This window comes from Penicillium crustosum (assembly GCF_028827405.1).
Source record: "Penicillium crustosum strain IBT 35664 chromosome Unknown utg000003l_segment0_segment0, whole genome shotgun sequence".
NCBI classification, from domain to species: domain Eukaryota; kingdom Fungi; phylum Ascomycota; class Eurotiomycetes; order Eurotiales; family Aspergillaceae; genus Penicillium; species Penicillium crustosum.
Window position 1 is genome coordinate 4,548,074 of NW_026623124.1, and position 14,770 is coordinate 4,562,843.

At 49.8% G+C, this 14,770-nt stretch overlaps 10 protein-coding genes across 10 annotated transcripts; 6 read left to right on the forward strand and 4 right to left on the reverse strand.

Annotated features, from left to right (window-relative positions):
- Nucleotides 1-1,451: 1,451 nt before the first annotated feature.
- On the forward strand, nt 1,452-1,943 carry N7487_008797 (uncharacterized protein; the record flags this gene model as incomplete). The annotated part of the gene is made up of 2 exons (XM_056876527.1): nt 1,452-1,586; nt 1,644-1,943. 2 exons carry the CDS (start codon nt 1,452-1,454, stop codon nt 1,941-1,943), a joined length of 435 nt encoding a protein of 144 aa, XP_056728715.1.
- Nucleotides 1,944-2,240: 297 nt separating this feature from the next.
- Nucleotides 2,241-2,929, reverse strand: N7487_008798 (uncharacterized protein; the record flags this gene model as incomplete). Its single annotated transcript, XM_056876528.1, has 4 exons — nt 2,241-2,347; nt 2,401-2,479; nt 2,537-2,731; nt 2,783-2,929. 4 exons carry the CDS (start codon nt 2,927-2,929, stop codon nt 2,241-2,243), a joined length of 528 nt encoding a protein of 175 aa, XP_056728716.1.
- Nucleotides 2,930-3,057: 128 nt separating this feature from the next.
- On the forward strand, nt 3,058-4,584 carry N7487_008799 (RNA-binding protein; the record flags this gene model as incomplete). The annotated part of the gene is made up of 3 exons (XM_056876529.1): nt 3,058-3,091; nt 3,150-3,795; nt 3,852-4,584. The coding sequence occupies 3 exons, from the start codon at nt 3,058-3,060 to the stop codon at nt 4,582-4,584; spliced, it is 1,413 nt and encodes a 470-aa protein (XP_056728717.1).
- A 491-nt stretch (nt 4,585-5,075) lies between these two features.
- On the reverse strand, nt 5,076-5,443 carry N7487_008800 (uncharacterized protein; the record flags this gene model as incomplete). Its single annotated transcript, XM_056876530.1, has 2 exons — nt 5,076-5,223; nt 5,340-5,443. The coding sequence occupies 2 exons, from the start codon at nt 5,441-5,443 to the stop codon at nt 5,076-5,078; spliced, it is 252 nt and encodes an 83-aa protein (XP_056728718.1).
- Nucleotides 5,444-5,826: 383 nt separating this feature from the next.
- Nucleotides 5,827-6,623, reverse strand: N7487_008801 (guided entry of tail-anchored proteins factor 1; the record flags this gene model as incomplete). Its single annotated transcript, XM_056876531.1, has 3 exons — nt 5,827-6,164; nt 6,245-6,431; nt 6,537-6,623. The coding sequence occupies 3 exons, from the start codon at nt 6,621-6,623 to the stop codon at nt 5,827-5,829; spliced, it is 612 nt and encodes a 203-aa protein (XP_056728719.1).
- Nucleotides 6,624-7,002: 379 nt separating this feature from the next.
- On the forward strand, nt 7,003-8,073 carry N7487_008802 (uncharacterized protein; the record flags this gene model as incomplete). The annotated part of the gene is made up of 1 exon (XM_056876532.1): nt 7,003-8,073. The coding sequence occupies one exon, from the start codon at nt 7,003-7,005 to the stop codon at nt 8,071-8,073; it is 1,071 nt and encodes a 356-aa protein (XP_056728720.1).
- Nucleotides 8,074-8,413: 340 nt separating this feature from the next.
- On the reverse strand, nt 8,414-8,751 carry N7487_008803 (4F5 domain protein; the record flags this gene model as incomplete). Its single annotated transcript, XM_056876533.1, has 3 exons — nt 8,414-8,475; nt 8,549-8,633; nt 8,689-8,751. 3 exons carry the CDS (start codon nt 8,749-8,751, stop codon nt 8,414-8,416), a joined length of 210 nt encoding a protein of 69 aa, XP_056728721.1.
- A 1,144-nt stretch (nt 8,752-9,895) lies between these two features.
- N7487_008804 (uncharacterized protein) lies at nt 9,896-10,801 on the forward strand (the record flags this gene model as incomplete). Its single annotated transcript, XM_056876534.1, has 3 exons — nt 9,896-10,085; nt 10,138-10,379; nt 10,457-10,801. 3 exons carry the CDS (start codon nt 9,896-9,898, stop codon nt 10,799-10,801), a joined length of 777 nt encoding a protein of 258 aa, XP_056728722.1.
- A 431-nt stretch (nt 10,802-11,232) lies between these two features.
- On the forward strand, nt 11,233-12,418 carry N7487_008805 (uncharacterized protein; the record flags this gene model as incomplete). The annotated part of the gene is made up of 2 exons (XM_056876535.1): nt 11,233-11,261; nt 11,314-12,418. 2 exons carry the CDS (start codon nt 11,233-11,235, stop codon nt 12,416-12,418), a joined length of 1,134 nt encoding a protein of 377 aa, XP_056728723.1.
- Nucleotides 12,419-13,013: 595 nt separating this feature from the next.
- N7487_008806 (uncharacterized protein) lies at nt 13,014-14,649 on the forward strand (the record flags this gene model as incomplete). Its single annotated transcript, XM_056876536.1, has 4 exons — nt 13,014-13,146; nt 13,304-13,614; nt 13,676-13,963; nt 14,020-14,649. 4 exons carry the CDS (start codon nt 13,014-13,016, stop codon nt 14,647-14,649), a joined length of 1,362 nt encoding a protein of 453 aa, XP_056728724.1.
- Nucleotides 14,650-14,770: the final 121 nt, after the last annotated feature.

Here is a 14,770-nt window from a genome sequence, read left to right on the forward strand (position 1 = left end):
CACTCTATCTACATATTTTAGCTTAGGGACCCAGACCGAAGAATGCTCGTTCTAATCCCGCCCCCTGACATGCAGCCAGAGGGGAACGGGTTCGCTTTTGAGCCAACATCCCCAAATCATGTATTGATGTGAATCTTGCGATTTAGTCTTGCAGTTTGGTGTTTTGGAACCCGTGTTTACTCGCAGGGGTCAGCTTTGTCTGGCACTGAACTCTTAATGCTTGGGTTTCAACCCCTGCGAGGCACTCGGTTCTTGACTTGCATGGTCATTTCCTCCAGACAGGGATGATCGATCATATTCGTGCTTTTTTTTATTATTATTCACTAACCCCATACAGCTAGATAGATGTAAACCACCTTGGCATCTTCGAAGTCTTGTCCGTCATATCTTGATGTTTGAGGTCAAAAAGATGCCAAAACTAAGCCCTCACAGTTGGATACGTCCTTCTGGAGACTCCCTCGTGTTACGCCCGCTCCCTCCATGGGGCTGTGCGTGTCAAAGTTGGGAGATACATTCCTTGTAAACAACCATAAATTGTGAATGGTTATTCCATTAGCGGCTTGCCCCAGAAGCGTTGCCTCGTCATATTGGAGAAAGAAAAAGCGAAGAATGCTCTGGCTTTGTGGCATGCTGTAGATCTGCATCGCACATAAGTCCTAGCTAGGGACTTGCAGCAACCCTTCGTCGAAGACCTGCGTCTCCATCCCTATGTGAATATTGTTCCTGCATTTTGAGTAGTTCGATGGTTGGAAATTCCAAAAGGAAAGTCCGTGGATCCTGCATAGGTCCTCAGGACTTGGTTGACTAAAGCCAGCATGAAAACTGCTAAGCGCTCAGGTATGGCTGGGATGATTGGGGGTTAGGCATGAATATGCGATCCTTACCACTCCAACGTCTTAACATGGAATGCGGGACAATTTATCATGAGGCGTTGTCCACTCCATATCACCTCGGTCAATTTAAGTCACTATCTTTGAATATCCCTTAATTGATACCCAGCCAATCATTAGCTGCAACGGATATACTTCCAGGTAGGAGGCGTTAACGCCCATACCAAAATCTAAGGGTGAATGAATCGAATCTTTCTCCCCTGACACAGCCATTGGACATAGTTAAAGGGCCCATAAAATAACGCGGTGATATTATGCTATCTTATCCCAGAAGGGAGTCCAAATGCCACGCAAAAACGCGTGTTAGTTAGTTGCAACAAAGCTCTCCACCCTAGCCCCCTTGACCTTCCATTCCCTCCATGATATGATCAAAGGGGCTACATATAAATCCGATGTAACTCCCGCAGAGCCCTGGGCTCTGTTTCTCCCAACGATCTGTCCACTTGCACCATTCACTCATTTTCCTAAACCATTACCATTTACACTCGTTTGGAGACAGTTATTTGGACATAATTTCGTTCCCCTCATCTATATTCTTGTTAATATACACCACTATTCACAATGGCCCGGTTCAGTCTCTCATTCCTCTCTATTTTCCTCGTCCTTGCGGTCCTCACTCTCTCCATGCCCACCAAGCGTGATGAGCAAGCCGCCGGTGAGCCGCTTGGCCTCGCTGGTACTGTTGGCAATTTGATTGTTAGTCAACTGTTCCAAATTACCCATGACCTGTACAATATTAACCCATGAATTTAGCAATCCACCAAGTTGATGGATGGTCTTGACAAGGACAGCCAAAAGGAAAAAGCGGACAAGAAGGTGGCCCTGAAGGAGCAGGCCAAAGAGGAGGAGACCAAGGCCTATGCGAAGATGGCTGAGAAGAGTGCGGCTGCTGCCAACCCTACTCCCACTCCCACCCCTACCAAGAAGCTATCCTCCGGAAATTTTGTGACCCCAACTACTACTCCCACCCACAAGCCCACATCTGAGCCCAACGCTTTGGGCAATCTCCCCCTCATCGGAGGTATTCTCGGTGGTACCGGCGTCGGTCTCTGATTGACTAAACATCGATCCCGATATGTGAGACTGGAAATGAAGGTGTTGCAAAATCTGGGATGAACGGAGTTCCCTTTCGGCGGACCCTGGTTGGTTGATATTTATTTTCGTTATTTACTTTTGTTACAAGGGGAATGGTCAATGAGATCCTTGTGAAGTTTCATGATTAATTTGATATGATTGGTTCCATTGCTTGTCTGCAGGGTTTTACTCTTAATCCGCACTTCGTAATACTGTATCCGCGAATGTCCTTGTTCGAACAAAGCACGTTCTCTTCCAGTCTAAACCATAGTCGCATCACGAGCTCGGGTGGCGGGTCGCCTGTTGTTGGCCTTCATGAAGTCCCGTGTAGTAGCCTGCATAGTACCACGACATCATGAGGTTCTTCAAGGACTCATCTTGGACTAGTAGTATATGTTAGTTAGCTGAATCAACGTGTCCCGAAGGTGGAGCATACCATTTGCCATAATGGGGTGCGGCATAGGCATAGCAGGAGTGGAAGCCGCCGAACTGGTATGAGCCGCGGGTTGAGGAGGCTATGTATCGTTAGTAAAACTTTTGATGAGAAATATATCAATAAAACGGCAATATACCTCAGGAGCAGGCTCAGAAGTTTGGTTGTCAATGGCCATTGGGACATCCTCATCTGCAGGTTTGGTGACACTGTCCTCAGTGGCTTTGGCGCCTTCAGTGTCGACTTGAGATACAGCTGGAGTAATACTAGTGTCTTCTGCTTCTTTCAAGACATCTTCAACATTTTCACCCTTGGCATGAATGCTCCAATAATGCTACCGTCAGGTTAGATATCGGTCACGTGAATCGGATATTTGGCGACTGACCTGGTATTCTTCGACAGCATCGTCCCAAGATTGAACCAGGGCAGAATCATCCCAAACCTCCGCGTGTGTCAAGGGCCCTTTTTTATTCTTCCCCATTTTCTTGGCCCATTTGCGGTTGGGATATTTTGGGCGGTAGTAAGTAAACATCTTGGCGGTGACAGTGGTAATGGTCGAGGCGGCTCACCGCCTTCCAAGCAAATCAGAGATGAAAAAAAAGTTTCCCGCAGATGATCGAGCAGCATACAGTCTCCAATTCGACACAACAAAACGTCAAAATGGCCCCTGATAAGAGAGTCTCAAAGCGCAAGGGTATGTGAAATGTTTATGACCGGTGGAATTTCTTTTCATCTCACTAACACTGCTACAGCTGCGCCTGTCGCCGCCGACTCGCCCGCCAAAAAAACCAAGAAGGTCGAGGCCAAGCCCGCTGAGGCGACCAAGGAGGATGCTCCTAAGTCTATCTTGAAGAAGAACGAGAAGGGTACCAAGTCCAAGACAGAGAAGGCTGCTGCGCCGGCCAAGACCAATGGCGAGCCCACACGCCAGGTCAAGCCTCGCAAGCGTGCTGCCGACTTCCTTACCGACGAGGAGACCGAAGAGCCCGTCGCGCCTGTGAAGGCTGACAAGAAGGCCGAGAAGAAGCCCGCCGCTAAGAAGTCCAAGAAGGAGGAGGAGGCTGAGGCCGCCCCCGCTCCCAAGAAGGCTGCCGCGAAGAAAGCCGCCCCCAAGACCAAGAAGCCCGAGCCCGTCGTCGAGTCCGAAGAGGAAGAGGCCGAGGAGGATGTCTCCCCCGCTGATGAAAGCGAGGCTGAGAACGAGGGTGATGATGACCAGACTGAGGCTCTCATCAAGGGCTTCGAGAGCAGCGGTGACGAGGATGAGTCTGATGGTGAGGGTTACAAAGAGGGTGAACCCATCCCCAAGACCCCAAGCACCAAGAAGGCGGAGCGCAAGCTCGCCAAGCAGCTGCGAAAGAATGGCCCTCCTGAGGAGCCCGGCACTGTCTATATTGGGTGAGTTTCGACCGTAATTTCTGACTAGTCTGAACCATCTAACATTCAATCCTCAGACGTATCCCCCACGGTTTCTACGAGCACCAGATGAAGGCCTACTTCTCCCAATTCGGCGAAATCACCAAACTCCGTCTCTCGCGCAACCGTCTCACCGGTCGCTCCAAGCACTACGCCTTCATTGAATTTTCCTCGACTACCGTCGCTAAGATTGTCGCTGACACTATGGACAACTACCTCATGTACGGCCACATCGTCAAGTGCAAGTATGTCCCCAAAGAGCAGCTGCACCCCGAGGTCTGGAAGGGCGCCAACCGCCGCTTCAAGGTTACGCCATGGAACCGCATCGAGAAGAAGCGTCTCGCGAAGGGCAAGACACGTGAACAGTGGTCGAAGAGCATCGAGTCCGAGCAGAAGAAGAGACAGGCTAAGCTCAACAAGCTCAAGGCCCTGGGTTACGAGCTTGATCTTCCCCAGCTGAAGAGCGTCGATGATGTCCCTGTTCAGGAGGCCCCCAAGGCTGTCGAGGCCACTGAGACCACTGAGGCTGCCGCCGAGGAGCCTGCCAAGGCCATCGAGGCTCCTGCTCCTGTTGAGGCTCCTGCTGCTATTGAGGCCCCTGCTCCTACCGATGATACCCCCAAGAAGGCCAAGAAGGGCAAGAAGACAGAGACACCCAAGCCCGCTGCTACAGAGTCACCCGCTGCTAAGTCTCCTGCTGCCAAGTCTCCTGCCACCAAGGCGAAGGGAAAGGTCACTAAGAAGGCCACCAAGACCAAGTCCAAGGCGTAAACGGGATCATGTAAAAATTGTTTGTAATTTCATTCATCAAGCCTTTTTGTCAAATGCATTGTTTTTTTTTTCCCTTCATCATCAAATTCCCTTTATTACTACCTAAAGCCTAAATCAGCATGAAGAAAATCGCCAGACAAAAGGTGTACCATGAAAGTATGGGAGTGGTTGATAGGGATTCCTCATATTAATTGGGCCTTTTTTCTCCCCTCTGGGATATTGTCTCGGTCTATCTCTTTGTGTGTGTTTCTGGTTGTATCTTTTGTAACAGTGAAGGAAAAACTCGTCATTTTCCCTAGTGTTTTCCTCTGGCACTTTACAACATACTTCTAGATGCCCTCCGGGCTATCGCAAGCCCTAACCCGATACCATCCACGCTAATCCAAACCAAGCCTAGCCCCATCACCTGACTAGCGCGAGAAAAATAAAAGCCACGCCCCGAAGATTCCGATTCCTTTTCTTCTCCCAACTCCTCGCTCAAAGAATCGCATTCAAAGCTCACGCACAAAAGGAAGCCTCGCTCCCTTTTCCAATTTTGCTTTGGGAGAAAGTCCCCGGACACCCTGCGCTTTGGGTAAAACCAAAGTACCAAGCCAGGCACTGCGGAAACGCGCCGCCATAGAAGCAATTCGATAGCGGCTTACGCCCTATTCCCTCACGGTATCCTGTGCCACCCGACGGTTACATTTCACGATGTCTCTGGAAACAATGGGGTGTGTGCTGGGTATTGGAGGGGGAAGGATTGGTGGTAAAACATCTTTCCTTGTATTGGGTTGCCTTTCGTCATGTTCGGATAGTCATGCGATTGCCTCCTGTCTGCTTCCTCGGAAGTTGATGGAGGTAACTCAATGGGGCTCATTCTTGAGGCGAGGAGTTCCTTGGTCTTTTCTTTTCAAGAGTCTGTAGCTTATGGCAAAGCGGTGGTGAGATGTTGTCTCGTCGCAGAAGCCCTGTCACAGGGGCCGGACTCTTCTATCTTGCCATAGGCTTTTATTTTTTTCTTGTTCGCGTGATGATATACCAATCATAGAGTCAAGCACAGAGATCCCAAGGGATTGTTGACGATAAACGATTTAAAATTATCTGATGAACATCATATAGCTAGCTTTTCCCAAGAAATTCAAATACCAATGCAATTGAAATAAATGATTAAAATGCAATATTCATAAGTAAATCGTAGCATTTCACTTCGTATAATACAACCGGTCTCCATGCAATATAGCTAAGCTCATGTTTTCGCGTTCACTGTGCCTTTCCCTCAGCACCGACAGGCGCAGCCTCCTTCTTGACCTTCTTCTGGCCAGCCACCTGCACTAGCAATGCTCCCGCGACCTCGGCGGCGAGCGCAATGGTAGTCGCACAGACATTGCTCCAAACATGGATGCTGACAGAGCCCAGCGGGGCACGAGGGAAGGACACGATCCATTGAACGTAGTACGGGAACCAGGCCTCGGGGAGCGGGAAGACAGGCGTTTTCGAGTACCAGAACTGCAGGAACATCTTCAACCCGTTTGTGCTGAGCCAGCGGGCGATCTTCACGGTCCAGTCGAAGGAGGATTTCTGTGCGGTGAGCGTCTTGTCTGTAGAGCGACCAGCTTGTTAGCAGTCTGAGCAATAGAGATAACAACGCCTCCTATAGCCTTGTTGCGGTGGCACGTACTCAGCGCCTCGTATTCCTCCATGGTCTTGTCGTGTCGTCTCCTAGCCTTCGCCCACTTCGCAAACTCATCCTGGGAGCTTGTGCTGTTCATTTCGTGCTTTTGCTCGAGGACTTGGCGCTTCAGCTGCTGCTGCTTGCGTGCAGTCCGCGAGGTCGGCGTCGGCAATCTTAGGTAAAGGAGCCATAACTGTATGCCAAAGCGAGTAGGTGTTAGCGTGTGGAATCACAATATAGGTGCGCGGCGGAGCTGGAAGCTTCTCAAAGGCCACAAATAGGATTGTTGGACACATACAAGACCGTCAATGGTACTCGCACCGATCGTATTGACCAGATAAATTGCGACGTGCACGAAGAAGACGGTGAGGACGAGGGACAACATCGTGGCGGGGGCTGGCAAGAGGCGTTGGATGCGACGGCGCAGGCTCGGGGAGCCTGTAAGAATGCGACGGCGGCACAGTCGGCTGACCAAGCGAGTCTCTGGTAACGAGGTCTGCTGGGAGAGACAGGAAACGGCCTGGCAAGATAGATGTTGGTTGCTGGTTGAAGGAGTGAATGACGTCCCTGGTTGTGGAAAGGTGGAAATAACAGCGGACTTGGCCTTTCCGCCTTCACTGTATCACGGCCTACACCATCTTGTCTACCGCTTTGCTTGTGGAAGGACAAATAAAATAAAAAAATTATTTCAAAGAAACAAGATACATATAATGAGGCTTTGACGATTATTCCTTCCAATTTCCACCAAACAACGAAACTCTCAAATGTCCAACCCGAAAGATGCATTCCAGGAACTTGTCCGCATCTTCTCATCTAGAGACAACCAAGTCCTCGAGATCGAGATCATCCCACCAAGCCTAGGCGCTACATTCCTCCAGGATGGATGCTCACTGGGAATAACCAAGAAAGCACTGGTGCAGGCCTTCACGATCGCACGCCAGCTCTTTTTCGACCGATTAATGCTCATGTCCGAAGATGATCTCCAAACTACTTTTCCGATAGACGGCCAGTCTAGAAATGCAGACTCAGCTATTACAGAAGTGATGCTCCTCTTCGACTGCGAGCATCTCACAGCCTGCAACTGGCGCAAGCGCCGACTGCAGGCAGCCGTGTCGCATTGCCCTAGTATTTCAAACCAGCCCTCTACCGCAACGGAGTTGTTAGAAGCCGAACTTACCCTCATGTCGAGCTACCAGTGCTCGCCACTTCATCGCCATACCAAGTCACCGACGCTCTGGCATCACCGACTGTGGGTAGTTGTCCATCTGCTCCAAGGACGGCATTGGAGCCGCGAAGATCTGTTCACGTTTCAACGAGCAGAACTAGATGTTGTTCTTCGCGCTGGAGAACTGCATCCCAAGAACTATTATGCTTTCAGCTACATGCGACAGTTGGAAGTGCTTCTCGCTGCTACAGTGGAGAATACGACTGGGCAATCAACGTGTGAAACCCATTCAGCGCAGTCGGTTGTCGACCGGGTGGTTGCTTGGTCCTTAGCTAATCCACGCGATATATCGGGTTGGAGCTTCTGTCTGTACGTGCTAAGCAATTTCCCGGAGCAACGGAGTCGAGTGAATGCTCTCGAGAGTGTGGTTAAGTTTGCACTTAACGTTGGATGGGAAGGCGAGAGCCTTTGGACGTTCGTCGACCAAGCATCGAAGCAATTTGGGCTTGAAAGTGTGGTTGAGGATACCATGCTATTGCACTGTGATCAAGAAACCAGATCTCATGGCTCTCAAAGGGCCCAAGACAGTCGGCAGAAGAAGTCATGGCAGACCTGGCTGGCCCAGGCGAGAGTATATTGGGCCGTAGACGACCAAGGGAAGAATACATAACCGGATGGGATATGGATGTATATACTATCTGTTTACGTGTTTACGATTACCACCAAAATTGCACCTCCATGATATTCATGTGTCGTTGCCTCGTTTGGTTAGCGCTTTGATATACATGATAGGGCTAAATATGTGATGAACGCCAATGAGATTTAAACAAACGCCTCGCTAGACACCTAGCCCCCCCCGGTTCTTGAAATCTGGGCATAGGCGGATGGTTCCGATCTTATCCACGAACCCAGGGCCGTCCTTCATTCTGTTGCTCGGTGGGTTGTCTGTTTCGGGCGGTCGCGAGAAAGGTCGAGGGAGATCAGACTGACTGACGGGTTGGGTCAAAGGATTAAGGCGTATTATTTTTTTTGCCTCCTCCTGCTGCAGCCTCGGCGGCTTTCTTTTCGTCCGCTGTCGAAGAGAAGCGATCAGTACACCAGTCCCATGGCGTGGGTTGGACGTCTACCGCATTGGGAATACATACCCTTCCTCTGCTTCTCGCGCATGATGGCAGCAGCATCATCCTTGCTCCTGGCAAATTCGCTACCGGACTGGGTGTTCTTGTTCTTCTGTAGAAACGGTCAGTATGAACAAAGAGGAGCGCGCGGGGGAGGCCAGACGAACCGTGTTGCCCGCCTTCTTCAGGGCCTTGGCCCGATCGTTATCACGTTGGTTACCGCGTGTCATGTTGTTTATGGTATTATCGCAAAAGTATCCAAAGTAGTTGGGGGCGCAAAATGTTTAGAGAGTGAGAGAAAAAGTTTGGAGGGGTCGGCCGCATTCTGGCGAATCACAGGGGTTCCACTCATCTACGAAATACTTCACTATATACACTTGCTCTCGATATTCTTGATCGCTTGACTTTGAATTATTGGGGTATCGGGGAATTTCTTTGTTATTTATTTTATCCGGACTCATTTGATCGGCGACTATGTACTGTCGGTGATTGGGCAATAATTCTTACCTTGTTTCAACTCTGGTTTTCTACTTCATCCTGGCGCTTCGCCTCAAAGCCCACTACCTACAATGTATTTTGCGCTTCAAATATCTTGCTATATTCACCTTAATACACGTATGATCTAGAAATCCTTTGAACTATATCCATCAGGCAATACGCCAAGTTTGAGGTAAGCAGAAACGAAACACGGGGAACACGAGGGAAAGAAGGGCGACTTGTAGCCGCCCACTAGTTTCAGCATGGCCGAGTATCCTCTGCTAATGACCAGTCGTTTGATTACATCGGGCCCTAGGTGGGATCCCAATGCCGGAAGTGTAGGTAATTAGGCTTGTTCCGGTTACAACCCCGATCTCTGCGCTTAAAGGTCCCTAGTTATTGCCTAGATCGCAACAATGAAACACCACCTGCAGTGTTGCAGGATATCTCCCCCACTGCAGAGATGGGGTGAAAAACCCTGCCGATGTCTTTATCTAGGACTCAAATTAGATACATATCATTTGTGTGGTTCATCCATACGTTTCAAGTCTATTCATAGAAAAACCGTACTATCGCCTTTGTCGGAAGCATACATCTAGGCTGCGGTACCTCAATGGCCATTCTTCCATAGATGCCTTTCTTCATTGTCGTCCCCATTCGCCCTTTTCTTTTGTCTTTGTGTTTCTTTATTCCTTTCTTGCCCTCGACTTGATCTCATTCTATCGCATTGTTCTATACTTTCTTGGAATATCAAGCTTTCTGCTGGACAGTCGCTTTCTTCCTTCTTTTAATCCCAACCATTTCCCCAAGTCTGCTAACAGACAAATCTTCTATACATCCTCGACAACGAGTATCTACCATTCTTGACAAGTGCAAAGACAGGCCTGTGCCTCAATCATGATGACTCGCTTGCGTGAATCCCTGGCCGGTCCAGGGTACGTGATCTTGAACGTTATTCGCGTTCTCAACATTATCACTTTTATGGATCTTATAGCTGCTTGTGCAGTTTTGCTGGCCAAAATCGACATGCTCAACAGCTTCTTTTTCTTCGAGGCGGTGACCCATGCCGTGGTGGCTCTGGTTAGCCGTAAGTATAACCTTTCCTTCCATGTTTGTGAAATAAATGCTAATCTTGGTAGTCTTCATGATCATCTCGGAGCTCCCCATTCTGCAAGGTTATTTCGACAATCACTGGCCGATGTTCGGACAAGAATCTAGTTTCTACTCTCTTGGTGGGATCATGATGATCCTGGGTGTAGCAACACTGGGCAACCTGAACACCAAGGCCATGACCCAGGAAGTCATTGGAATGAGTTTCTGGCAAATAATCGTCTCTGCCGGCGTCCTGGCAATGATAGTTAGTGTGCTGAATGTTCTGGCAGTAAGTACCGATATCAAAACCCCCCAATTTGCCCACTATATTTCCTTGGCCCAATGCTAACCCATTTCTCCCGACAGAGCTACATCTTCAGCGACCCCGAGACCGGCGTCAGTGCCCGCCAGGTGCGGGTAGATGGCGCTGTTGCACCACAAAAGGCAATGAGCCGGACCAGCAGTCACCGCACCCTCCATTTGAGCGTGAAGCGAGAGGAAACCCTGCCCACCTACACTCGCCAGAACCCGGTCAAACGTGCCACCAAGCGTCTCACAGGCCGGTTCCCGCTCAAGATCTCTAACCCCATGAACCCGACCCTCGTTCAGGAGAACGATGCCGCTTCCTCCAAGTATTCTCGCGACTCTGCAGAGATTCGTCCTCCCGACCTCGCACACCACCCCGCTCTGTACTCGGGCCACATGGTTTGAGCTGGTTGACTGGTCAACTCGGTCAAATGGTGTTGTTTTGAAGGAAATAAAGAAAGACTTGCGTTGGTTGAATAAGAGATCTTGCGTTATGGCGATGGGCGCTCTCGGCGCTGTTTTATTCCCCTCTTTTGCTTTTGCTGCTTAGTGTTTTAACAGATCTAATTGAGACATATCGTTTTTATAGCACATGTTTTTATAGCGACCATTGGTAGTGTGTGTTATTAAATGTAGAAGGGGAAGTAGTTACATTAGAATCGGCAATAGTAAGTGGTTAAAGGGCAGTTTCCAAAAAAGGACGGGGGACCCACGTTTGGCCCCGACTTCAATGAAGCTACATATGACATTCGAAACACTCTTACACCTTTCTTTCGTCGAAACTCGATTTAACCTGTTCGAGATTCCGATGAAGTAAGGCTCATATTCTGGCAAATATGGCTACCATTGCAATCTCCTGGGGAACGTAAGTCTTGCAAGCTCTCTCTACATCCGCAATCTATCCTGACCGTGAATAGCGTCAAATCACTTCTCATATTTTTCGGCCCAGTCATAGTCCCACGCCTAATCACCTCCTATCGAAGTCTCCGTGTGTCCATCGCAAGTCGGCCACCGCCGCGTCCTCTCCCTGCCGCGCCCGGTCGCGCGCTGAACATCTTATTCGGTGGCATCGTCTTCTTTCTACTTCTAAGCCTACCTTTCAACCCCCACGCGCCCGAACCCAACATCTTCTCCCAGACTCGTTCTCGTCTAAACACCCCTACCGATGTCATCTTCAACCGTCTCGCCCGGCTTCGGCCAGATAACTTCCTCACCGAAGCCGACAGTCTCCTCCAGTCCAAGTTCACCTCTCTCGGCGCCCGCAAGGTGTACCTGACCTATGGCCCCGATGCCCTAGTCTCGTGCCAATACTGCTCCTTCGACAATCTCTACACATACCTCATGTACTACCTCCCATTCCACGTGTTGCTACCGCACCTCGGGCACCTGCTGCTCCTCGGCGTGGCCACATCCGCGCCCATCGCAGGACGCGAGGCCTCTCGTTGGCGCATAAAGTTCACCCTAGCTGGGCTTGTTCTGGCAGCCATCGATATTTACATCATGGCCACCTACGACGCGATCCAGGGTGCGCCACGTTCTGTGCGCGCGGGCCAGACACCGCCCTCCGGCCTCTACCACCACATCACACTCCTACGACCGCTGGTGTTCGTAATCTGCGATGTGATCTGCTCGGTTGTACTCTGGCTCTCCGCGACTAACCGGTTCTTTTTCAAGCCGCCCTCTACGGTCGAGCAGGTTGATGAGGCGGTGTCGATGGCCGTGCAGACGCTTGTGGGCGCAAACACCAAACTCCATGCCGCGAGTGTTACTCGCAATGCGGTGGTTCGGGATTCGACTTTGAAGAATCGAGATGATTTATACTGGCGGACTATGGTGAGTGCCGAGAACCCCACTCAGAGGCCCGGAGAAGGCGGGGAGCAGATCCTCAACAATATTTGGGAAGAGGAAGAAGTTGCTAGAGCTATGTCACGGGTAATGGCCGGACAAGGTGGAATTGATTTGGCTCAATTGGGAGTCAATGCTAATGATTTTGTGCGAAATGTTACCGAGGGTTTAGAGTGACAGTTTAGAGTGACATATGTATCATCTTAATATACATCGTACATTCATATAAATGTATCTATTATTATCCCATTTTTTCAACGTGCCAAGACCATAGAACTGGTCAAAAGGTCAAAAGAAGTGTAAATAGACCGGAAATGGTAGACTGTTGACATCCAAACCCATATACGGAATTCAACCAAATTTTTTCATTATTATATATCCATCCAACCAAGATAGATCTGGATTTAGTGCATGCATCTCATACATCCAATCATTAATCTCGACATTCAACATTTAACGAGGCGGTGAGTGGAGCGATGATCGTCGTGAAGAGATGAAACGAAAGTTGAACCACGTTCCCCCTCTATTCCCTCCTTTTCTCCTTCAAATTATTCTCTTGCACTTTGACACTGTGGCTTTTCACGTTCCTGGTTGAACGAGTCAAGTTTAGAAAGTAAATAAGGCTCAGATGAGGCAGGTCCCACATCCATCTCGGCATTGATCATTTTGGCTCGATTCCCGGTTCTCGACTCTACTCTCGGCCCTCGCTCCTCTCCCACGGCCCCCCCGTGGAATTTCGAATCTCCTCCACACTATTGGTGCTCTCTCCACCATGGCAGACACAGTTGTGCCATCGCAACCTTTACCAGAGCTGAAAGCGCGCAATGCCTACGTTTCCTCTCCGAGTGGATTGCGCCCAGCCAAGGAGACCACGTTCCGTGAATGGGTGGTTGCCAACCAGATCGGTATGAAGAAACACCTCAATCCTTCGATATAATATGGAGATAAAAGGCACGGCCTGTATCTGACAAAGTCGCTGCGCTCATTCAATCTCCGGAATATGCGAAATCCCCCACATCTTGATAATACCGGTAACGCTAACACCAATCTGCTTCTCTATAGGAATCTCCTTGACCATCCTGGCTATGTTGCTGGCTCTGCATAACCTCTACCCTTCCCTCCGCCCATATACCCAGCCCTTCTTCCAATTGTCCTATTATAACGAATCCTCGAACTCATACGTGCAGGGCTGGGACGATGTCTACTTCGTCATCAGTGCTGCTATTGCACTCACCGGTATCCGCGCTATCGCTATTGAATGGCTCATGCAACCACTGGCGCGCGCTTGTGGTTTAAAGCGCAAGCAGTCGGTTCGCATCGCTGAGCAGGGTTGGCAAGCTATGTACTATTCGTTCATCTGGGGAGTCGGATTGGTATGTTTGGCCCACACCTATTTACCTGGGAATATATAACTAACTGTTTCTACCACTGCAGTACCTGTGGAAGACGTCATACTATTGGGGCGATTTCGCCGCTATGTGGTCGCAGTGGCCCGCCCGTCCTTTGTCTGGTTTGATGAAGTGGTATCTTCTCGTTGAGCTGGCATTCCTTGTGCAGCAGATCTTCGTGATCCACGTGGAAGAGAGACGGAAGGACCATGTCCAGATGCTTTCCCACCACATTATTACCAGTGCTCTCCTGAGCTCTGCTTACATCTACGCCATGTACAATGTGTCCAATGTTGTACTCTGTCTCATGGACATTGTGGACTTCTTGTTACCGGTTCGTCAATTCCCATTCGTCCAAGTACGTCTCAACAGCTACTAATGCCTCCATAGTCTGCGAAGATTCTCAAGTACTCCAAGTTCGAAACAGCCTGCAACATTGGCTTTGGCCTCTTCATGGGTACATGGTTCATTACCCGACACATCATCTACCCCATGGTGTGCTGGTCCGTTTATTATGATCTCCCCCGCGAGCTCACCTATGGCTGTTACACCGGTTCAACAAGCGAGTTCATTTCAGCGGAGGCCCCAAATGCCTTCGCATATATGCTTGGACCATACTTCAGTTTGGACAACCCCATCTGCTTCAACCCCACTCTCAAATGGATGTTCTTATCCCTCCTGTTGATCCTTGAGGGACTTTCCATTGTGTGGTTTAGCATGATTGTCCGCGTTGCCTATGGTGTGATTTGTGGCGGTAACGCCGAAGACACCCGCAGTGACGAGGAAGATGAATATGAAACGGAAGTGGGAAACCAGTCCACATCCCACGTTCCAGCACATTTGGCCGCTAAGGACGGTGCTCCTACTGACGCCCTCGAAACCGGGAACGCCCCGGGCTTGGACCGTCGGCGGTCCAACGGCACTGCATCGGTGCGCGCACGGGGTCGTGGTCGTGTTCCTTTCGATCCGAGTGATCGGAAAGCTCTATTGGGCCGCATTGGATGCGAAAAGCCTACGTAAATTCCCGCTTTCCATTTAACATTTTCTTTTGACCAAATTTGATGACTCCCATTTCGAGTTCCTCCCTTGCATGCCATGCCTCTGTCCATACACTGTGCCGTGAAACTCATTTTTTCGAGTG